This window comes from Pimephales promelas, chromosome 8, assembly GCF_988280905.1.
Source record: "Pimephales promelas chromosome 8, fPimPro1.hap1.1, whole genome shotgun sequence".
Classification (NCBI taxonomy): Eukaryota; Metazoa; Chordata; class Actinopteri; order Cypriniformes; family Leuciscidae; genus Pimephales; species Pimephales promelas.
Window position 1 is genome coordinate 16,355,625 of NC_142776.1, and position 19,758 is coordinate 16,375,382.

At 44.3% G+C, this 19,758-nt stretch overlaps 1 protein-coding gene across 3 annotated transcripts in view; it reads left to right on the top strand.

Annotated features, from left to right (window-relative positions):
• The first annotated feature begins 1,715 nt into the window (after positions 1 to 1,715).
• Positions 1,716 to 19,758, top strand: part of LOC120486146 (caspase recruitment domain-containing protein 14) — a 66,486-nt gene continuing 48,443 nt past the window's right edge. For all 3 annotated transcript variants that reach the window (XR_016169467.1, XM_089134084.1, XM_089134085.1), the window contains exons 1-10: positions 1,716 to 1,764; positions 1,851 to 2,062; positions 3,197 to 3,334; positions 3,631 to 3,837; positions 4,106 to 4,224; positions 7,995 to 8,147; positions 8,258 to 8,377; positions 10,975 to 11,100; positions 11,624 to 11,773; positions 13,615 to 13,725. Coding sequence is in view for 2 of the 3 variants with exons in the window: in XM_089134084.1 (XP_088990210.1) it covers positions 1,736 to 1,764; positions 1,851 to 2,062; positions 3,197 to 3,334; positions 3,631 to 3,837; positions 4,106 to 4,224; positions 7,995 to 8,147; positions 8,258 to 8,377; positions 10,975 to 11,100; positions 11,624 to 11,773; positions 13,615 to 13,725 (1,365 nt within the window). In the remaining variant the exon portion in view is untranslated. The remainder of the gene's footprint in view (positions 1,765 to 1,850; positions 2,063 to 3,196; positions 3,335 to 3,630; positions 3,838 to 4,105; positions 4,225 to 7,994; positions 8,148 to 8,257; positions 8,378 to 10,974; positions 11,101 to 11,623; positions 11,774 to 13,614; positions 13,726 to 19,758) is intronic.

The following is a 19,758-nucleotide window of genomic DNA, read 5'->3' on the forward strand; positions in this document are numbered from 1 at the left end:
CTGTGGTTTTCTGTTTAGAGGTGTTTAGGGTTGGGGGATATATACAGTTTGTGCTGTACAAAAATCCTTATGTCTATGTACGTAATGTCCCCATAAAACATGAAAACCCAACATGTGTGTGTGTAATGACACTTGTTCAGTTGAGTCTTCAGCAACATAATAGCAGCACAGGGTTTGTTTACTGTTCTAATACAGCAGGAGTCTTGTTTCAGTCATACACCCAACCCTTCATTCAGGCCTGGGCAATGACTGCCTAATAAATACATACAGGTTTTGTTATGTTTGTTTTGATTTAGAGATTGCAGATTGGCATCTCTACATTTAAAACATCGATCCATTGTGTTATTAGTCCAATTTAATACAGATGATAATAAATACATATGAAAAAGTCCTTGGATAATTAAAACAAAGTCAACTACTGAACAGATTCTCATCCATTCTTACATTTCCTGTGGTTTTTAGGTTGTATGAAATGACACCAGTGTGATGATTGATTAGATACAGTAAGAACATCCAGGTGGCTTTATGCTTGGTGCTGGTCTACTAATTGAACATAAATAGTCAGCCTGTCAACAAGGTGTCATCTCAAAAAGTTTAAATCGAGTGTTTTAGAGTAATATGTGTTAGTCATTTAGTCATTTACTAATTTTTTCAAAAAACAGTTGTTCACAGCCATAACAATGCTTCTATTATTGTAATTACAATATTATAAATTATTTAATATTGCACTGTTTATTATAAGAGCTCACCTGGAACTCTTCATAGTTTAGGAAGAACGTGCAATAGGATTCGATATTCCAAAATCTCGAAGTAACAGCTTTGACGATTATTTGGTGTAGATAATTCAATATTTTTGTTTTTGTTTGTCAGGGTTTCTATAGGATCATTTAAAGAACAACAACTGTTTGAATGCGGATACATGAGTGTGTGTGTTTTAGAGCTTGACATTGTTTTGTTTTCTTGATCTGGAATGTTGCATGTCACCATGACTGATGTAAACCGTCATAGTGCCTAAACCACTCTGGGGGTTTGTTTTGTACTTTTTTAGTTCCTTTTTTTTTAACAGACACTTTGACATGAAATATTTTCCTCTGGCACATTTTCCTGTGAAACACTAGAAGTATGTCCCTTGCAGACAGTTGTCATTAAAATGACATAATCAGATTTTGAACCTCCACATCATCATACCTCTGCAAAGGCAGATTATCATCAGAAAAGGATGTACATGCTGTGTTTGCATGTGACATGTAATTTCCCATAAACTTTAGAATCCCTCTTTCATTTCCCTTTTTTTGCTGGTTGGACTTTGTACCTGTTCGCAGCCTGTTTCATTTGCTTTAGATAGGAAAAACTTGCTTGACACAGACAAAACACACAAGAACAGCTGATGACGAGTAGCCTATATGTTTTCGTATATCAATTGCAGTTTGCTAAGTAAATAAAATCTCTGTATTGCTTTAGTGTCTTTATAACTATCATACTGTAATTCCCTAATGAAAATAAACAATTTGTAATGTCAGGCATCTTTAAGTAAAATGCTGTGCGCTTCTTTTTATTCAAGGGGTAATCCATAACATGTTCTGAGAATGTGTGTCTGTGTCTGTTGTCGGGAAAACCTCTCCTTGTTATTCAGGTTTCCTCACGCACCTGTGGGTGTGAAAGGGGAGGAGAGTTCACTTAACCTCCCTTACAAATCTGATTCCTTCTCATTTGTCATTTCACTTCTGTTGTATTTATGCCAGCATTGGAGTTGTTTTTCTTGGGGTGATTTATTTTTTTATTTTTTAAGCCTTAATTTTAAACCCCCAGTTTTTATGTGTTTGGCAAAGTGTCTGATTTCTGGATTTCAGCATGGCTGAGAGTATCCTGAACACTCCTGACTTGAAGGATCTAGAAGAAGAAGAACTGTGGGATCTTATCGACGATAATCGCCATGCCATCTCTCTCGGCGTCCGTCCCTGTGTTCTCATCCCTTACCTGCGCCAGGCACGAGTCCTCACAAACCTGGATGAGGATGAGATTTTTACCAGTACCCGTTTCACCAACCGCTGCATGAGGACCAGTAAGACACTCTGACTTATCAGGGGAGAAATGCTTGAAATACTGAATACCAGAGCATGACAAAAAGTTAATGAAGTACAGATATAATAATAATAATAATAAAACAGGCTTTCTAATAGGGGGGTTATTTTTCTGAAATGTGAGCAAGGTTATGGAAATATGGGTTAGATACATGTCAGCTGTATAAGATGTTACACTGATAAACTAGAAAAGAAAACTTTCGTTTTTGGAAAGACGAGTGAAAAAATCTCAACTTCAGTAGATGCCTTCAATTTTTAAGACTTGTAAAAAAAAAATGTTAATATTGCTTACATTATTTTGATGAGTTCAAGTAATGTGAATGTAAAACCATAATTTGCACTTACTAATCTTTTTCTTGCTTTTTTTTTTTTACAGTGTAGGTCACCATTAATTAAATTTCATTATTTTCATTATTTATTCACTCTTATGTTGTTCCAAACCTGCATGCTATTATTTTTTCAGTGAAATATGAAAGTAGACATTACAAAAGTAGAATTGCTTGCCATACAATGTTATGCCAAGCCATGCCATGCCAAGCTCTAAAAAGGACAAAACACCTAAAAAAAAGTCTAGCTTACTTGCATGTACAAAGTATGATTCAAAAGCAGTGCACAGGTCCAACAAAATAACAAAGAGTTCAGCACACATTTTGGAATCCGGATATAAATAGCAGCATATGGTTTTGCAATGTCATGAGCGTGAGTAAATAATTTCCATTTTTGGGTGAACTCTTCAAGGCGTCACCTAACTGACGCCTTGGGAAGCATTTGACCATGCTTCAATATCTGACGCTTTAGGCGCCCTTTAGCATCAGTTAGATGACGCCCTAGGATCGTGTGTACCCTACCCCCACCCCAGACCTAAACCTAACCGCGTCCTCTAACTGACGCTTTCCTTTAGCGTCAGTTAGATGACGCTGTAGGATCGCATCATGTAAGTGATGCTAAAGGCCGCCTAAAACGTCAAATATTGAAGCATGGTCAAAAGTGACGCCTTGGGGTGAGAATGCGTTGGGAATACTTGAAAGTTGAATGACAGTATTGAAAATGAAGCATTTTAATGTATCTTGCAGTATTTGAGATATGATGTCTGAAATCTTAATGTTTTTCTATAGGTCATATGCTTGACATGTTACGTGTACAGGGTCGTAATGGAGCAATGGCTCTGCTCGAAAGTCTGATGATTCATTACCCAACTCTCTACACACAGATCACTGGCCGCGAGCCCAGCATTGAGCCTTCAGGCTTCAGTGGTCAGTCAGTGCACTTTTAATCTTAGTTTCTGATGATGCATTACAAGCACACACAATATGTGTTGTAGTTAAAGCTGGTATCTGTAGCATTTGTGGATTTGAACCCCAGGCCTCGATCTAGACTTCTAAACTGTCTATTAATGTAATATTCTATTGTAATATTCTACAATAATGTTCTATTGTAATACCAATGGCAAATGTGCACAACTGAATATATTTTCATGCTTGTGTTTGAGGGATGTATATATCAACTTATTTAAGGCTAATAAGTAATACCTTGCTTTTCTGCTTGCTAGGCCTGATAAATTACACTGAGCTGACAGAGTACCTAGTTAGTGCGGTGAGCAGTATGCAGGCAGAGCTACAAGTGGCACGGCAAGAGACTTTGCGGCTGCAAGCTCGATGCTGTGAGCTGGAGGGGAAACTTAAACAGGTCCAACAAAATAACGAAGAGTTCAGCCAGATGCAACAAGAGCATGGACAACTGCGCAGTCACCTAGATGGTGTGGACTTAACACAACAACTCTTTACATCAATGTGGCTAATGTTTCATTACCATTAATAGACATATATTGTCTTTTATGTACATTAAAATAAGTTGTATATCATTAACTACAGTTAAATGTAAGATGTAATTATTGTTCATGAAATTAATGAAGTTGAATGTGTTTTAAATTTTAATTATGTGCTTTGAGAAATTCAGAATGTTTCACACAATTAAACAGTGTTTCTGTGTCAAGATTATTTAATGTCTGCTTGTCTTCTGTGTAGGTTTAAACAGGGAACTGCTCAAACTGAAGGATGAGAAATGTGATCTTTATATCAGATATACTTCAGTTCTTGAGGAGAAGTCTGCAACCATCATACGCAACAGAGACCTGCAACTGGAGGTAAGGAACCATATTTTATGTCTTTGTTTGCATGCTTTTACTTGGACTTTATTTTCATGTCAGTGAGTTATTTTCAAACACGCTTGCATGTAATAATATGAATAATACTTGCATGTAATCGGTGCACATATAGATCTCATCGTTCATATATACCTCATACTATTACTTTTTACCCCAGCCCAACAGGAAGTCGGTTATTTAGGGTTGTTCATAAAACACACGCAATGGAATTTGAAATACTCCTCCAAGAGAATTCAAACACACGGCACGAAACTCGGTCAGCATGAAGTCAAGGCATTGAGGATAAAAGTTTGTGAGGGGATTTTTGATATCTGGAATGGTTTGGCCGTGGCGAGGAAGCGAAATTATGGCGAGAAACGTGAAACAGGAAGTGTGTTATAACTTCAGCATACATTAACTGATCTTGATAAATCTTCAGCAGTGTGTTCGCTGTAAGAGGCTGATCACATGGATGTGACTATTTGAGTCAAATTTACAGCGCCACCAACTGGCAGCAGGAAGTGTGTCACTTTCAAAATGCCTTGAAATCACCCTCTTATTTTTACCCAATTTGCTTCAAACTTTATCTGTATAATGTAAATACATAGCAGATGAAGACCTGTGTATGGATTCTTGATATCTTTGATACTGTTGCCGTGGCAACGCATCAAACTTTAAAATTCTTTTTTTTTTGATAATTTTGAGACTCTTAGCGGCTTTTGGGGCCCTTAACGGGTTTGAAAACTCTTGAAACTTTGCACACAGGTCAGATCCCACAGCCATCAGGGCCGGGCTGAAGATGGTACCCGGGCGTGGCAGAGGGACTAGACAGCGCCCCCTGGAACGGGGTCAAAAAACTTGGTCCATAAATCAAACACACTTGCATGTAATAATATGAAACTCGGTACACATGTTGATCTCATCGTTTCATATATACTTCACACTCTTACTTTTTACCCCAGCCAAGAAGAAGTCGGCTATTGAGGGTTTTTTGTAAAACGCATGCAATGAAATTTGAAATACTCCTCCTAGAGCTCTGATCCAAATTCGATGAAACTCGGTCAGCATGAAGTCAAGACATTGAGGATGAAAGTTTGCGAGGGGATTTTTGATATCTCCAACGGTTTGGCCGTGGCGAGGAAACGAAATTATGGCGAGAAACCTGAAACAGGAAGTGTGTTATAACTTCAGCATACATTAACTGATCTTGATGAAACTTCAGCAGTGTGTTCGCTGTAAGAGGCCGATCACATTGATGTGACTATTGTGAGTCAAATTTATAGCGCCACCAACTGGCAGCAGGAAGTGTGTCACTTTCCAAATGCTTTAAAATCATCCTTTTATTTTTACCCGATTTGCTTCAAACTTCATCTGTATAATGTAAATACATGGCAGATGAAGACCTGTGAATGGATTCTTGATATCTCTGATACTGTTGCCGTGGCAATGCATCAAACTTTGAAATTATTTTAGGATGCTTTTGAGACTCTTAGCATGCTTGAAATTGTATGAAACTCAACAGACACATCACATTTATTAGCCAGTAGACATGTGCAAAGTTTCAGAAACGGGCATGGTGCAGGGACTAAATAGCGCCACCTTTTGACAAAAGTGGGGTTGTTCGTTTTATCTACAGTTACAAAAATCGGTATATACATTTTACTCCTCAAGCCGGACAACTTTCTAATTCATAGTCATTAGCTCGGACCAAGGGGAAGTCAGATATTTTGGTTTGAATATGGTGAGCCTCTCTCTGAGCCTACGTCCCTGTATGGCAAGCCCTATTAACATTTAAAAGCTAAGTTTGCCTATCCGGAATTAACATTGTAGATATCAACAATGTCTTTCTGACTAGTCGTAATTACATTTCGGATAGTTTAATAGATATCTGTAACGTAATTGTGACTAGTCGAAATGACAGATAGAGTATGGCAAGCCGTTTTAACATTTAATCATTTAATCATGAAAGGGCCAGAGCCTGCGGCACCGCCACCCCGGTGCCTTTACGTAACTAAAGGAACCGGGGTTGCGGTGCCACCGACTTGGGCCCGCCATCGCTGCTTGCAGCTATATTATTAGTTTAGTTTAGTGTTGTTTGGTTCAAATTTATTAAAATGGTTACTGGGAAATGGATTTTAAGCTGTTGTTTACAAGAACTCTTGAACCCTTTTGCTTTGCATTTTTTTCTGCATTAAAGAAGTGCCCCAATTATGCTATTTTAAAGGTTCCTAATTTTGTTTTGGAGTTCTCCTTCAACAGGTTTACGTGCATCAAAGGTCAAAAACATTTTTATTTTCTCTTAACATTTCACATCACAACATTTTTCAATGATTCACAAATGACTCATCGGATGATTTGTTCTCTCTATATCCGTCCTTTTCGTGAGCCTACTCTAATATGATTGGCCAGATAGCACAGTCTGTTGTGATTGGTCTACCACTTACAGCACTTTTGTGAAACGAAATGCCTAATACCATAACTGAAGTTCAGCTACAGAGGCTTCCTAAAGCTCAGCAATTGTACACACTGTAAAGACAGTAACGATGGTGCAAATTTTACAATATTAATCCGAGCATGCACCTGATGATGAAACATTTGAAAAATTAGTTATTTAACCCGAACCTCCATCACAAGGATGACTTTAGCAGGACGTTTCTCAGTGATGCGCAACTCAGGTTGATATACATTGTGAGATGTATGTCCATCAACAAGCTGATGTGTAGATTTCTAATTTATTGCAGTGAACATGCGGGAAATATATTATTACAGAATGGAAGAAGGGGTTTTGGGCTCAGTTTAGCTCCTCCTAAATGGCACAAGGCAGACCCAGCTCAAAGGAGGAAGCTGGTAGTCAACGAGGTGCGAAAGCAGGAGTAGAGGATGAGGTGTATAAAGGCCATTTCCCAGGCCAAGCAGGGAGAGTGGATGAGATGGGAGAGTGTGGAGCAACGCAAGAAGGGCTGGCAAGACCTTTGGTCAATGGAAGAGAGTAGGATCATTTTCCTTATCAGGTCAACATATGATGTTCTCCCATCACCGCAGAACCTAAACCTCTGGGTAGGAGAAGATCCCTCTTGTCCTTTGTGTTCATCACCTGCCACATTAAGGCACATTTTGACAGGATGTAAGGTGGCTCTTAGCCAAGGTCGGTTTGTTCTTGCAAAACATTACACACAGCAAACTAATGTGAATGATTGATATAACATTAAAGTTGTAAAAGTGTGTAAAACAAATCTTGCTCAATCCTTCACCTTTATTCAAAAGTGTAAGAACGACAGACAATCTGTATTAATAGACGCAGTTTTAGGTAATAGTGGCCCACAGCTGATTATCAGAAGTATTAAATTAAGACAACGTAAGTAATAACGTGAGTAAGCCAGTTAGCTTTAAACTTACACAATATAAAACACAAAACTATGTATTTTGAACACCTAGAAAAAAGTATATACAACAATAATTAGTCATACTTATTTGGTGCAAGCTGGTCCAAATAAACTGACTGACTGACACATCTTTCCAGAGCAAGTGCTTTGTGCTCGCTTTAAACTCCGAGATTTGAGAAGCTGTAATCAGTAAAATGACGTGTTTGAGGGCGGGTCAAGTTGTTTGCGGGCGGACAATGTAGAACATAGCATTATGTAAATGTATTATCTAGTGATATGTGACTGTAACACATTGGGATACAGACGACTCGTTTAGGAGGTTCAGAGTCGAGTGTTCCTTTTGGGAGAGTGGCATAATGAAATCTCTTCTCCTCACCTCTTCTCCAGATTTACCAGCTGCAGTGTGAGTTGAGGAAGGCACAGAAAGAGACAGATTTTCAGAGCCGGCGTTCCTTAAAGAATCCCAGTGACACACAAAAGCTCAAAGATGAACTCAAAGCTGTACGCACAAAGCTACTGGAGACTGAGATATTCTCTCCGGTGAATAAGAGACTCATTTATTTTAGTAATATAACAAGTCAACAAATTTTGGAACTCAATCTTATCTTACTGACCTTAACAGTAAATTAATCTCTTTCTCTTTCAATCAGGTACAGCAGGATATCCTTGAGAATGATTTAAAGGAGACAGAGACGAGGCGTTCAGAACTTGCTGAGGATGTCACTAAACTAAGTGAGGAGAATGAACGACTCCAGCAAGAGAAAGAGGAGGTAAAATGAGTCGGTTACCTAACGTAACCTCGGTTCTCTTTAGATGAGGGAACGAGTACTGCGTAAGCTTGCTTACGCTACGGGAAAGATTAATCTTTTCTGAGATATTGAAGCCAAAAAATTATGCTTAATTTTTGTATCCATTGTCAACGCAGTGCAGCAGGTGCAGACCATGAGCGGGCTAGCTAGCGAGCTCATTGGTTGCTCTGCGGCAAACTGCTGCAGCTTATAGACAAACTCGCATTAACCCGCGTCTGGATGACCAGCTCGTTTTTACCCAGCGACTGGCTGTGCAGGGGTTCAGCGAACGCTGCAACGGCCGCCACATAAACTTTGAGTGTGGATGGGGACCTGCCCTTATCCAGCAGCTCTTGTAAAAACACGAGCAGTGACGGCACCCCGCATGTCCGTGGGTCCAGATCTTTGTTGGTGCACTATTTAGAAAACACAGACCATTTGGACTCGCAGAGCCTTCTCGTGGAAGGAGCTGTAGCGTATATGATAGTGTTTATTACTCCTTCTGGCAAAGCGACGGGTAGTCGTTGATCACCCACGCATGCAGCGCCCAGCGCTGTGGGTGGGGATGACAGATTGTGCCGCGAGCTTGAGAGAGGAGATCTGCTCTGACTGGAATGGGCCACAGGCCTATCTGTGACAGCTGCGTAAGCTCCGGGAACCAAGTCTGATTCTCCCAGCGCGGGGCTATGAGGAGCACCGAGTGGCGTGCTTCCCTGATCCTCTGTATTACCTGTGGCAATAGCAAGACGGGAGGAAAGGCGTAAAGCGGGCGGCTGGGACAGTCCTGGGCCAGCGCATCCTTGCTTTTTGAGAAGAACACTGGGCAGTGAGAGTTTTCCTCTGACTCAAAGAGGTCTATCTCTGCTCTGCCGAATATGCACCATAACTTCTAGACTGTTTGAGCGTGCAGGGACCATTCCCCTGGGGGAATGTTGTCTCTGGACAGTCTGTCTGGGCCGTCGTTCAGGTGGCCGGGCACATGCGTCGCTCTCAGCGAGCGCAGATGGCACTGGGACCAACTCAGTATGCGTTCTGCCAGATAGAAGAGGTTCCTGCGAGCTGAACAGTGTGTGTGAGCGCGCTTACTGTGCTTATGGATGACGGCTCGCAAACAGCCAGCGCTGGCTGTTCTGTGAGTGACTTCCCGATTGAAGTGAATGGGAAGAGAGTCACATCTGAGTGATGCGCGAGCATAGTCACGGGCATGGGACTTACATGCAGAGAGGTGTTTACTGGCCGTGTAACAGAGCGGGCAGAGAGGGGCCAGGGACCTTTGACGGTGGTCCGGCCGCGGCGGGACCTAGCCGTCATTTTCCTAGCATGGCTAGGAGGACTTCGGTTGTTCGGGTTTCAGCGTGATCTTAGGCCGAGGCCCCCGGGGGGGCGTCGGTCTGTGGCGGCTGTCTGAGCGTGATCTAGGGCGGCTGCCCTGATGATGCTGCGAAGTCTGGCTGTGCTGAGCTGGGCGCTGTGAGGGGGCTCGTGCAGGAGACTAGTCACGTGAGTGGCCTGCAGAGGAGCTAGCGCGATAAGGCAGGAAGAGGTTCATGGCTTGGGTGGCTTTCTGGACTTCGGAGAAAGTGACAATGCCACTTACAGCAGAGCCGAAGCGACCGGAAGGAGAGAGCGGCGCGTTGAGAAACATGACGCGTTCAGATTCTCCCACTTCGGCTAGCGTCAGCCACAGATGTCTCTGTCACAGTTAAGGCTGCCATGCACTTCCCCAGGGCTTGAGCTGTAGATTTCGTGGCGCAAAGAGAGAGATTTGTTGCGCTCCTTAAATCCGTAACAGCTGTGCATGAGCCGCAGGTGGTGCGAGGCATCTTTAAAAAGACGCTCGCTTTGCTTTTTTTGTGAAGTTCACAGAGAAACTAATGCTCTAAAAAGGATACGTTGCCAGATGGTGTAGCTCGCAGGATGGCTGAAGGTGGCGAAGACGGCCGGCTTCTTCAGGCGCTGTCCAGGCTTGCTAGATGCCCCTCGACGGCGACGTGGCTTGATCAGAGATGCGAAGAGCTTCGCTGAAGAGATGAAAATCAGGGAAGCAGCCTGTGAACCGCACTTTTATACACACTGGCCGCGCCCCTTCTGGTGGGTTATGATGCAATGACTTCACGAGCGCCTTTCAATGGACGCGGGTTCATGTGAGTTTGTATACAGGCTGCAGCAGTTTGCCGCAGAGCAACCAATGAGCTCGCTAGCTAGCCTGCTCATGGTCTTCACCTGCTGCACTGCGTTGACAATGGATACAAAAATTAAGGATAATTTTTTTCTTCAATATCTCAGAAAAGATTAATCTTTCCCGTAGCGTAACCTAGCTTATGCAATATGAGAGAACCTCTCGTAAAAGAACTGGCCTTTCTTTTAACCTTAATGTTGTTTGTTTGTGTTGTCTTTCAAAATGTTGTACTTTGTATACAATTTGAGTTGTAGCCCACTTTTTTCTTATTTAAGAGGAATTCATATTTTCATCGTTTGTATCGGTGTCTCTCTTTCTTTACCTCTTTACTTCTGTTTACATTTTTTCTTTTAAATGTCCGTATTTTTTGTAACCTTCACCATGCTTCCCTCTTTTTTAGCTCATAGAAGAGAAGGACTATTTAGCCCTGGAAGTGGAGAAGTTGACTGTGGACTGTGAGATGTACAAGCACAGGAGCACACTGTTCCAGAGTCAGCTAGAAGAGGTGCAGGCAGAGAGAGATAAGGTCAGTATCATCTGTGCTCATAATTAACAAATGTCATACAACATCATTAAGTCTTAAATAAGTGTTTAGATTCAACAATGAGATCAGTTTACACGGAAACTATCTAACAGTACAATAAACTGTCAGTTTAGTGTTGGTGTTTCAAACAAATTAACACAGTATACTGGACCAACATTGTTACAGTATGTAAGTGAGATAACATTTTTAGATCTAGAAACCTACATGCATTATGCAGTAAATGCATATACGTTTGGTTCAAAGTCTGGGACCAATTTGAAAATCTGGGATGCACAATTTAAATCTTGAAAAACAAACTTTTTCTGTATTTTTAAAAATTGAAAACAGCAAAGAAAAAAAATCAGATTGTGCTCTATATCATGTTCATAAATCAAATAAGATAGTTTGTGACACTGTCCTTTGGGTAATTCTGAAATCATCCTGGAAAACATAAATCATTATCTTTTGCACAGACTACTGGAAAATGAAAAACTTATGACAGATACTGCTCATTGATTTTTTTCAGGCATATTTGTCCCGTGATGAGGCCCAGGTTCAGATCGCACGGAGTCTTGCAGAGAAGGACATGCTCAGAGGCCAACTAATGGAGCTACAGGAGAAGGTTTTCACCATGAAAGCCTGTAGCAGGGAAAGAGAAAGAAGAGAAAAATCCAGGGTAAAATTGTCAATTTTCTATCATGAATTCAATACCCAACATAGCTTACCACAATGGCTTTGCAAATTCAGAGTAATTTTCAATATTGTGCAGTTAATCTGTAACCTAATAGAACCACATAGGCCTTTATTCTTAAAGGGTCACTTCACCCATTTGCATTAAGCTTTGTATCTTTAGAAACCTAGTCATATTTTCGAATGGACATGGTTTATTCCCTTATGTTCCCCTGAGATGGGAGAAATAAGGATTTAAGTGTTTTACTTCCTGCTTATCGTGACGTACAAATCGTCATTTTGCGTCACGATAAGCAGGAAGTCATATTTCATTAAAATCTTTAGAACTACAAATATTAGCTCAATATTATTCCAGGGTGTTGGACCCACTCACCCTACAGACCTATTACATATCAGTGGGTGGGACTTCACTTGCAGAAACTGAAATCAATATCCGCCATCTTGTTTGGAAGCTAAGCTAACAAGCGCTGTGGAGATAGTAAGTTATGACAATGACGGAAGAAACTAAACATGATATGGAAGAAGAGGATTTTGAAATTCTGCTGCTCGAATCCGATGTTCGTGGCTATCTTTACGAGTCGCAGTATAGTTTAGAGCAGCTGAGGCTCATGGAGTAGCAGGAGACGGCTGCCTGTCGGTCGAGGACCCCGGACTGACTCTGGCGCTGGGCGGATTGCTGTTGCCTGTACTCTCGCTGCGTGCTACGGCCTACGGACACAGAGTCTGTCTGCTGCAGAGAATTTCAACGATGGCAATTTCTCCTGGAGGAAATCTCTGAATCAGACGAGCACACGGACGTTTTTGTTGTGATAGTTTCGCCTGACTAAACATCCAGGTAACATGCAGTAATTCACCATATAGAAAGAAATACAAACGAGGAGTAATTCACTAATGAGTTTGCCAATGTAACGTTAACGGGGTTTGTTGTTGTGGGAAGAAGCAGGCAGAACCGGCGAACATTTAAACATTTTAATAGTAAAACAAATACAAAATGAAAGTATAAGCCAGCAGCCCCTCATTGACGACTGCTGTAATGTTACACACAACAGAAACAAAACACAACATAAAATCAGGCCTGTTTCTCTCTCGATCTGCTGTCGTCGCTCCCCGTTTTATGCTTTCGCTTCTCCGTGAGGTCCCGTGAGGTTCGCACCTCACAGGTGTCTTTCATTATTAGTCTCTGTTATCACTCACGCCACCAGCCTCGCGCAAAGCGCCGTCCTCTTACATCCCTCGCCCCTTGATCGTCCTGCTCGCCACAGCCAACTAGACATGTGAAATGAATTTCAAACTCCAGTGACAGCTAATGTTAGCCTTGTAAGGGGGCGGCAGTGGCTCAGTGGTTCATGTGGGTTGTCTACAAACCGAAAGGTTGGTGGTTCAATCCTTGGTTCCACCTGACCAAGTGTCGAGGTGTCCATGAGCAAGACACCTAACCCCAGCTGCTCCCGACAAGCTGGATGGTGCCTTGTATGGCTGACACCGCCGTCTGTGTATGAATGAGTGTGTGAATGGGTGAATGTGAGGCAATATGTAAAGCGCTTTGGTGGCCATTAGGTCTATGAAAGCACTATATAAATGCAGTCCATTTACCATTGTAGATGGAAGAGTGAATTCTCTGTTCCGGATTAGTGGGTCCACGGATCCACAAGCCACGGATTGTGGGACATGTAGTCTATTAATAATTAGGCATCTTTTCTCAGTCAAGAGGGCACCAAATTAAAAAAATTCTTTACATTTTGACTACATATATGATCCACTTTCAATAAAGATTAATATTGCAATGGGTGAAATGCTCCTTTAATGTTATGTCTCTTGAATGAGTAGGACAGGAAGATCAGTTGTGAGAGCAGCGAGGACCCTCCTTCCAGCCCCACACACAGAAAACGGCTGTGTCGCTTGAAAGCAATCCTTCCTGAGTCTTTCAGCTCATTTGAGGTACATTTATACTGTTAATGTGTACTTATATAAGCCTAGTGTGACTTATTGCTTACTTATACTTAAGCTGTGCCCCAATTTGTGTACTTATGCACCATTCTACCCAGCAAACACAGAATGTTCCCCGAATGGTCCCATGAGTTTATTTTTTTGGGAACCAAACAAGAACGTTATAGGAACGTTCCATGTAAGTTATTTTTAAGTTACATTTTTATAACGTAAGGAGAATGTTCAGGGAACGTTCCCTTAACCTTAAGGGAAAGTTCTAGGAACGTTCTGGGAACCAAAAACTAACGTTCCCAGAACCTAAATTTGTTTGCTGGGTATGCAGTCTTGTCGTATAAATAGTGTGAGTAGTGTGTTCATACTGAAATTTCCAAATAGAAAAGTATCCTTTAAATACTCTGATACACTTAACTGAAAAAAACGAAATGTAAAATTTTGAACACTTTATGCACTTAACTGTTGCAGCTTTAATTACGTAGCTGAGGGGCTATCAGACTCCGATGTTGAATGACACATTTTTTTATAAAATTCATACACTACACGGATGTAGTAGTGTATAAATAAATGCATAGTGTATTAGTGCATAGTGTAGTGCGTCATTTGGGACGCAACATTAGGCTTAGCCTCAGATAGTCGACAGAGAATAATGTGAATATACTGACTCTGCGTAGTAATAATAATGTGGATATTATGCATTCTAAATAGTATGTGAGAAAAGTTTGTCCCAAACCACAGCATTTTGAAAAGAGTATGCAAAAAGTCCCCAGAGAGTCTGCACTTTCCAGTAGATTTTCGAAGAATGGATCCATGCACACTAAAGGCTGATATTGCCCACAGATCATTGGAGGATTTGTTTCAAAACTACAAAAACTAATAAAAAGTAAAAAACTAACTAAAAACATGAAGGATGTTGGTGAAATTGACGGTTAAGAAAGGGCCTTGATTCTTAATATTATGTCACAGAGTTACTAAAAATCCAACATCTAACTTTAATTAAATGAAATGGGGAGTGTTTATAAGGATTTTAACTGTGACAGTATGATTGACAGGCCAGTTTTCAGTGACAGAATGCATGTTACTAAGCAACAGTGCACAATATTATGACGTGGTATGACCCAAAACTTTCCTACTCTTCTTTGTTTTTTTTGTTTTGTTTTTTTTTGTTTTTTTGAGAATGAAATTATCATTGAATGTGTCGAAGTTTGCAAGGTTAGTGACGTAGTGATTATTTGCTGGAGTTTCAATTCTCCACCCTAGTGTGATATATATATATATACATGTACTGGATCTCAGATAACCCCACCCCTAAACAGCACAAATTAACAAAACAAAACTACTGACAAATGAAAGTTCCCTTTCGTAGACACTCCGAGTTACGTCAGATGATGGAGAATGGGGGTTTCGCCTAGAAAGCCAATTCTCTTCGAGTATTAAAAAACGAGCCAATGGCAAGGAAATGCCATGGGTCTGCAGAATTTGCATAGCGTATCCGCACCTCACCTCGTGAGTATAAAAGGAGGAAGCGGACACAACCGCAGTATGTTTTCGCTTCGGAGCCAAGAGAACTTCTTCACGCCACAAGCCACACAATCTGAGTTTACTACTGTGACTTACCTCTTCGAGACGAGTAAACTCTCTGGTGTTGGTGTGACGGCGGTATCCATAACGGTCGAGAGTTAATGAGCTCATTAGAGTGAGAGTCCCCTTCCACAACCCAAACTATTTTCTCCACATGAGATAATACTTCGACTGGTGGCCAAGGTGATCTAAGGCGTCAGGTCTGGAACTAAACCGATGAAAATTCCTCGGTCCACACCCCGTCTTTCACATTGCAACCCACGTGGTCCAGAGTGAGTTTGGGCCCGCGTTTTCATTCGGTCCCCCAGCTGATGAAATCATGTTTATCGCTACATCACAAGGTGAGCTGGAGTCCTCTGGAGATGGCTCGTCTGTGCTGCTGTCCTCGGATGTGCTAGCATAGCGAGTTTGATTCAGAGTTCACAGCTATGCTTTCCCGGGCTGCCACGAGTATCGGGTTTGTGTGGAAAATTCTGACATGTCCCGAGTTTTTGGGGGTGGTGATCCCAAATCCTTTCTACCCGGATGTGCATGAAGAGGCCGTGAGATTGTGGAAGTCTCCTTTGACTTTTCACGACCGCTCAGCGGCCTCTACCGCCTTCTCTGCCTTCGTAGAGGCTGCAGTCTTGGGTACACTGGGGTTCCCCCCTGTGGAGTGTTCTGTGGCAACACTTATGTGTCCCCACAGCGCCTCCACCTGGCGTGGCAACCCTAAGCACCCCTCCAATGCCTGTAGGTTCTTGTCTACTCCGGTGGCGGGGACCTGTAGAGCTGCGGGGCAGGCTGCCAACTCACTGTGTGTTATTGCCATCCTTCTGGGTATTCAGTGACATGGACGAGGTTAGGGCTGATTCAGGGCTCATCCTTGAGCTGTCTGCCATCACCGAACTTGCTCTACGAGCGACGAAGGTGACCGCATGCTCCCTGAGTCAGGTGATGTCCACATGCGTGGTCAGACATTTCTGGCTTAACCTGGTTGATGTGCGCAAGGCTGAGAGAACCAGTTCCTCAACTTCCCAATATCCCAGGCTGGCCTCTTCGGCGGCGTGGTCGAGAACTCTGCCCAACAGTTCTCTGCCGCCCCGAAGTAGACTGTGGCTTTTTTGTCTGACCCTGCGGCTTTCTGCTGCCAAAACCAGCCGCAGGCTCAGACGCCTCAGTCCGCTTGCCACCGAAAGCGCCCTCCTGCGACTTCCGCCCCCTCCCACCCGGCCCCAGCAGCACTGGGCCGGGCCATGGAGGTGGTCGCAGGAAGGCGCCCCTGCCCGTACCAGCCCTGCTGCGGCGCTCCCATCACGGGCAGCTCAGATATGGCTTGCAGTTCTTTTAGGGAGTGGTCGCAGGCCCACTCCTTCCCCCGGTGGAGGGCTGGGGGAGAATCTTTCTTTCAAAGAGCTGCATTCCATCTCTGAGCACACAGAGCAGGATGGCAGTGCGCAATGCCCCAGCGCCTCGCCACTCTCATCCTCCTCTGTCTCTGAGGGTGCGGATGGCAGTGCGTGTCGTCTCCGGACCACGCCACTCTCATCACCCTCTATCGCCAGACCCCCGGCAGAGCAGGCCCCGTGGAACGCTGGTCCTTCCCTGGTCTCCTCTGTTGGGGCGCGGAGCCTGATTGTGCACTCACGTGGGTCATCCCTGTGGCTCAGATGATTCCACTGGATCAGTTTTTGGGGGCTTGGTTGAGCTCCCCAATCTGTCCCGTTGGGTCACCCGAACTATCAGGCTCGGCTATGCGATTCAGGTCGCACGGTCTCCTCCCCGTTTCCGGGGAGTCCGCTTTACGATGGTCGGTGGCAATCATGGTGGCGATCATGAGAGCGAAGGTTGTCACCCTGCTGGCGAAGGGTGCTATAGAGACTGTCCCTTGAGCCGAGATGAGGTCAGGGTTCTACAGCCCCTACTTAATTGTCCTCAAAAAGACCGATGGGTTACGACCGATCCTCGATCTGCGTGTTTTGAACCGCACTCTTCACCGACTGCCGTTCAAGATGCTCACGGCCAAACGCATTTTCGAATGTGTTTGGCCCCAGGATTGGTTTGCAGCGATAGACCTGAAGGACGTGTACTTTCATGTCTCCATTTCACCTTGACACAGACCGTTTCTTCGGTTTGCTTTCGAGGGACAGGCATATCAGTACGCGGTTCTCCCATTCTGGTTGGCTCTGTCTCCTTGCATCTTTACGAAGGTCATCGAGGCAGCCCTTGCTCCCCTTTGCGATCACGGGGTTCGCGTCCTGAACTATCTCGACGATTGGCTGATCTTAGCACACTCTCGAGATCAGGGCTGCGAACACAGAGACCTTGTGCTCCGGCATCTAGCCCGTCTGGGCCTTTGGGTCAACTGGGAGAAGAGCAAACTTTGCCCTGTGCAGAGGATCTCTTTTCTCAGTATGGAGATAGACTCGGTCGCCATGTCCGCGCAGCTTACGAGCGAGCGCACACACTCACTGCTGACTTGTCTTCGACAGTTTGAGGGCAAGAGTGCGGTCCCACTGAAACTTTTTCAGAGGCTCCTGGGGCATATGGCATCCGCAGCCGCGGCAACGCCGCTCGGATTGCTTCATATGAGTCCGCTTCAGCTGTGGCTTCGCGATCGAGTCCCGAGGTGGGCATGGCATCGCGGCATGCTCAGAGTTCCAGTAACTCCAATCTGTCATCAGACCTTCTTCCCGTGGACGAACCTCAGCTTCTTACAGGCCGGAGTCCCCCTGCAGCGAGTTTCCAGGCATATTGTTGTCTCCACAGATGCCTCTGCCACGTGTTGGGGTGCCATGTGCAATGGACATGCAGCCGTGGGTTCCTGGACAGGACCCCAACGCCTTCTGCATATCAATTGCCTCGAGTTGCTGGCAGTACGCCTTGCCCTGCACCGCTTTCGAGCATTGCTCAGAGGTCAATACGTACTACTCCGTTCAGGCAATACCGCGACAGAAGCGTACATCAACCATCAGGGTGGTCTACGCTCACGTCGGATGCCGCAACTCGCACGCCACCTCCAATTATGGAGTCAGAAGCACCTGGGGTCCCTTCGTGCTATTAACATTCCAGAAGAGCGGAACCTGGCAGCCGACGAGCTGTTACGGATCCGTCCAGTCTCTGGTGAATGGCGACTCCATCCCCAGTCAGTCCAGCTGATGTGGGACCAGTTCGGGGAGGCACAGATAGATCTGTTCGCTTCCCACGACTCATCTCATTGCGTTGGTGCACAGCTGGCTGCGGGGCCTACGCAAGTATGTGTTTCCCCCAGTGAGCCTTCTCACACGGACTCTGTGCAAGATCAAGGATAACGAGGAGCAGGTCTTGTTGGTCGCTCCATATTGGCCCACCAAGACCTGGTTTTCCGAACTGATAATCCTCGCGACAGCACCTCCTTGGCTAATTTCTCTGAGGAAGGACCTCCTTTCTCAGAGACGGGGCAACCTATGGCACCCTCGTCCCGATCTTTGGAGACTCCACGTGTGGCTCCTGGACGGGACGAGGCAGGTTTGAGTACCCTGCCACCTGCGGTGGTGGCTACCATCACTTCCGCTAGACACGTCTATGCATTGAAGTGGAACCTCTTCATCAACTGGTGCTCTTCTCGCCGAGAAGACTCCAGGAGATGGTCGATCAGTGTTGTGCTTTCCTTCCTGCAAGATGGGTTGGAGAAAAGGCTATCTCCCTCCACCCTGAAGGTGTATGTGGCCGCTATTGCCGCATATCACGAAGCAGTTGATGGTATGTCCCTGGGAAAGCACGACCTGATCATCAGGTTCCTGAGGGGAGCGAGGAGACTGAATCCTCCTCGCCCTCCTCTCGTACCCTCTTGGGACCTCTCAGTGGTCTTAAGCGCCCTGCAGAGACCTCCCTTCGAGCCTCTGCAATCAGTTGAGATTAAATTCCTGTCAATGAAGACAATGCTCCTGGTTGCACTGGCCTCCATCAAGAGGGTGGGGGACCTGCATGCATTCTCCGTTGACGAAGCGTGCCTGGAATTCGGGCCGGCCTACTCTCACGTGATCCTGAGACCCCGGCCTGGATATGTGCCCAAGGTTCCTACCACTCCCTTCCGGGACCAGGTGGTGAACCTGCAAGCGCTGCCCCTGGTGGAGGCAGATCCAGCTTTGGCACTGCTCTGTCCAGTACGTGCCCTCCGGGCTTACGTAGACAGAACACGGTGTTTCAGGACCTCAGACCAGCTCTTTGTCTGTTATGGTGGGAGCCAGAAGGGAAGGGCTCTATCAAAGCAGAGGTTGTCTCACTGGATAGTGGACACCATCGCTTTGGCTTACCAGCAGCAAGGTCGACCGTGCCCCCCTTGGTGTGACAGCACACTCTAGGGCTGCACGATTTGGGCCAAAATGATAATCACGATTATTTTGATCAATATTGAGATCACGATTATTTATCACAATTATTTGTTAATTTTAACCAGAACAAATGTTATTGTCACATAGGCTAATTATA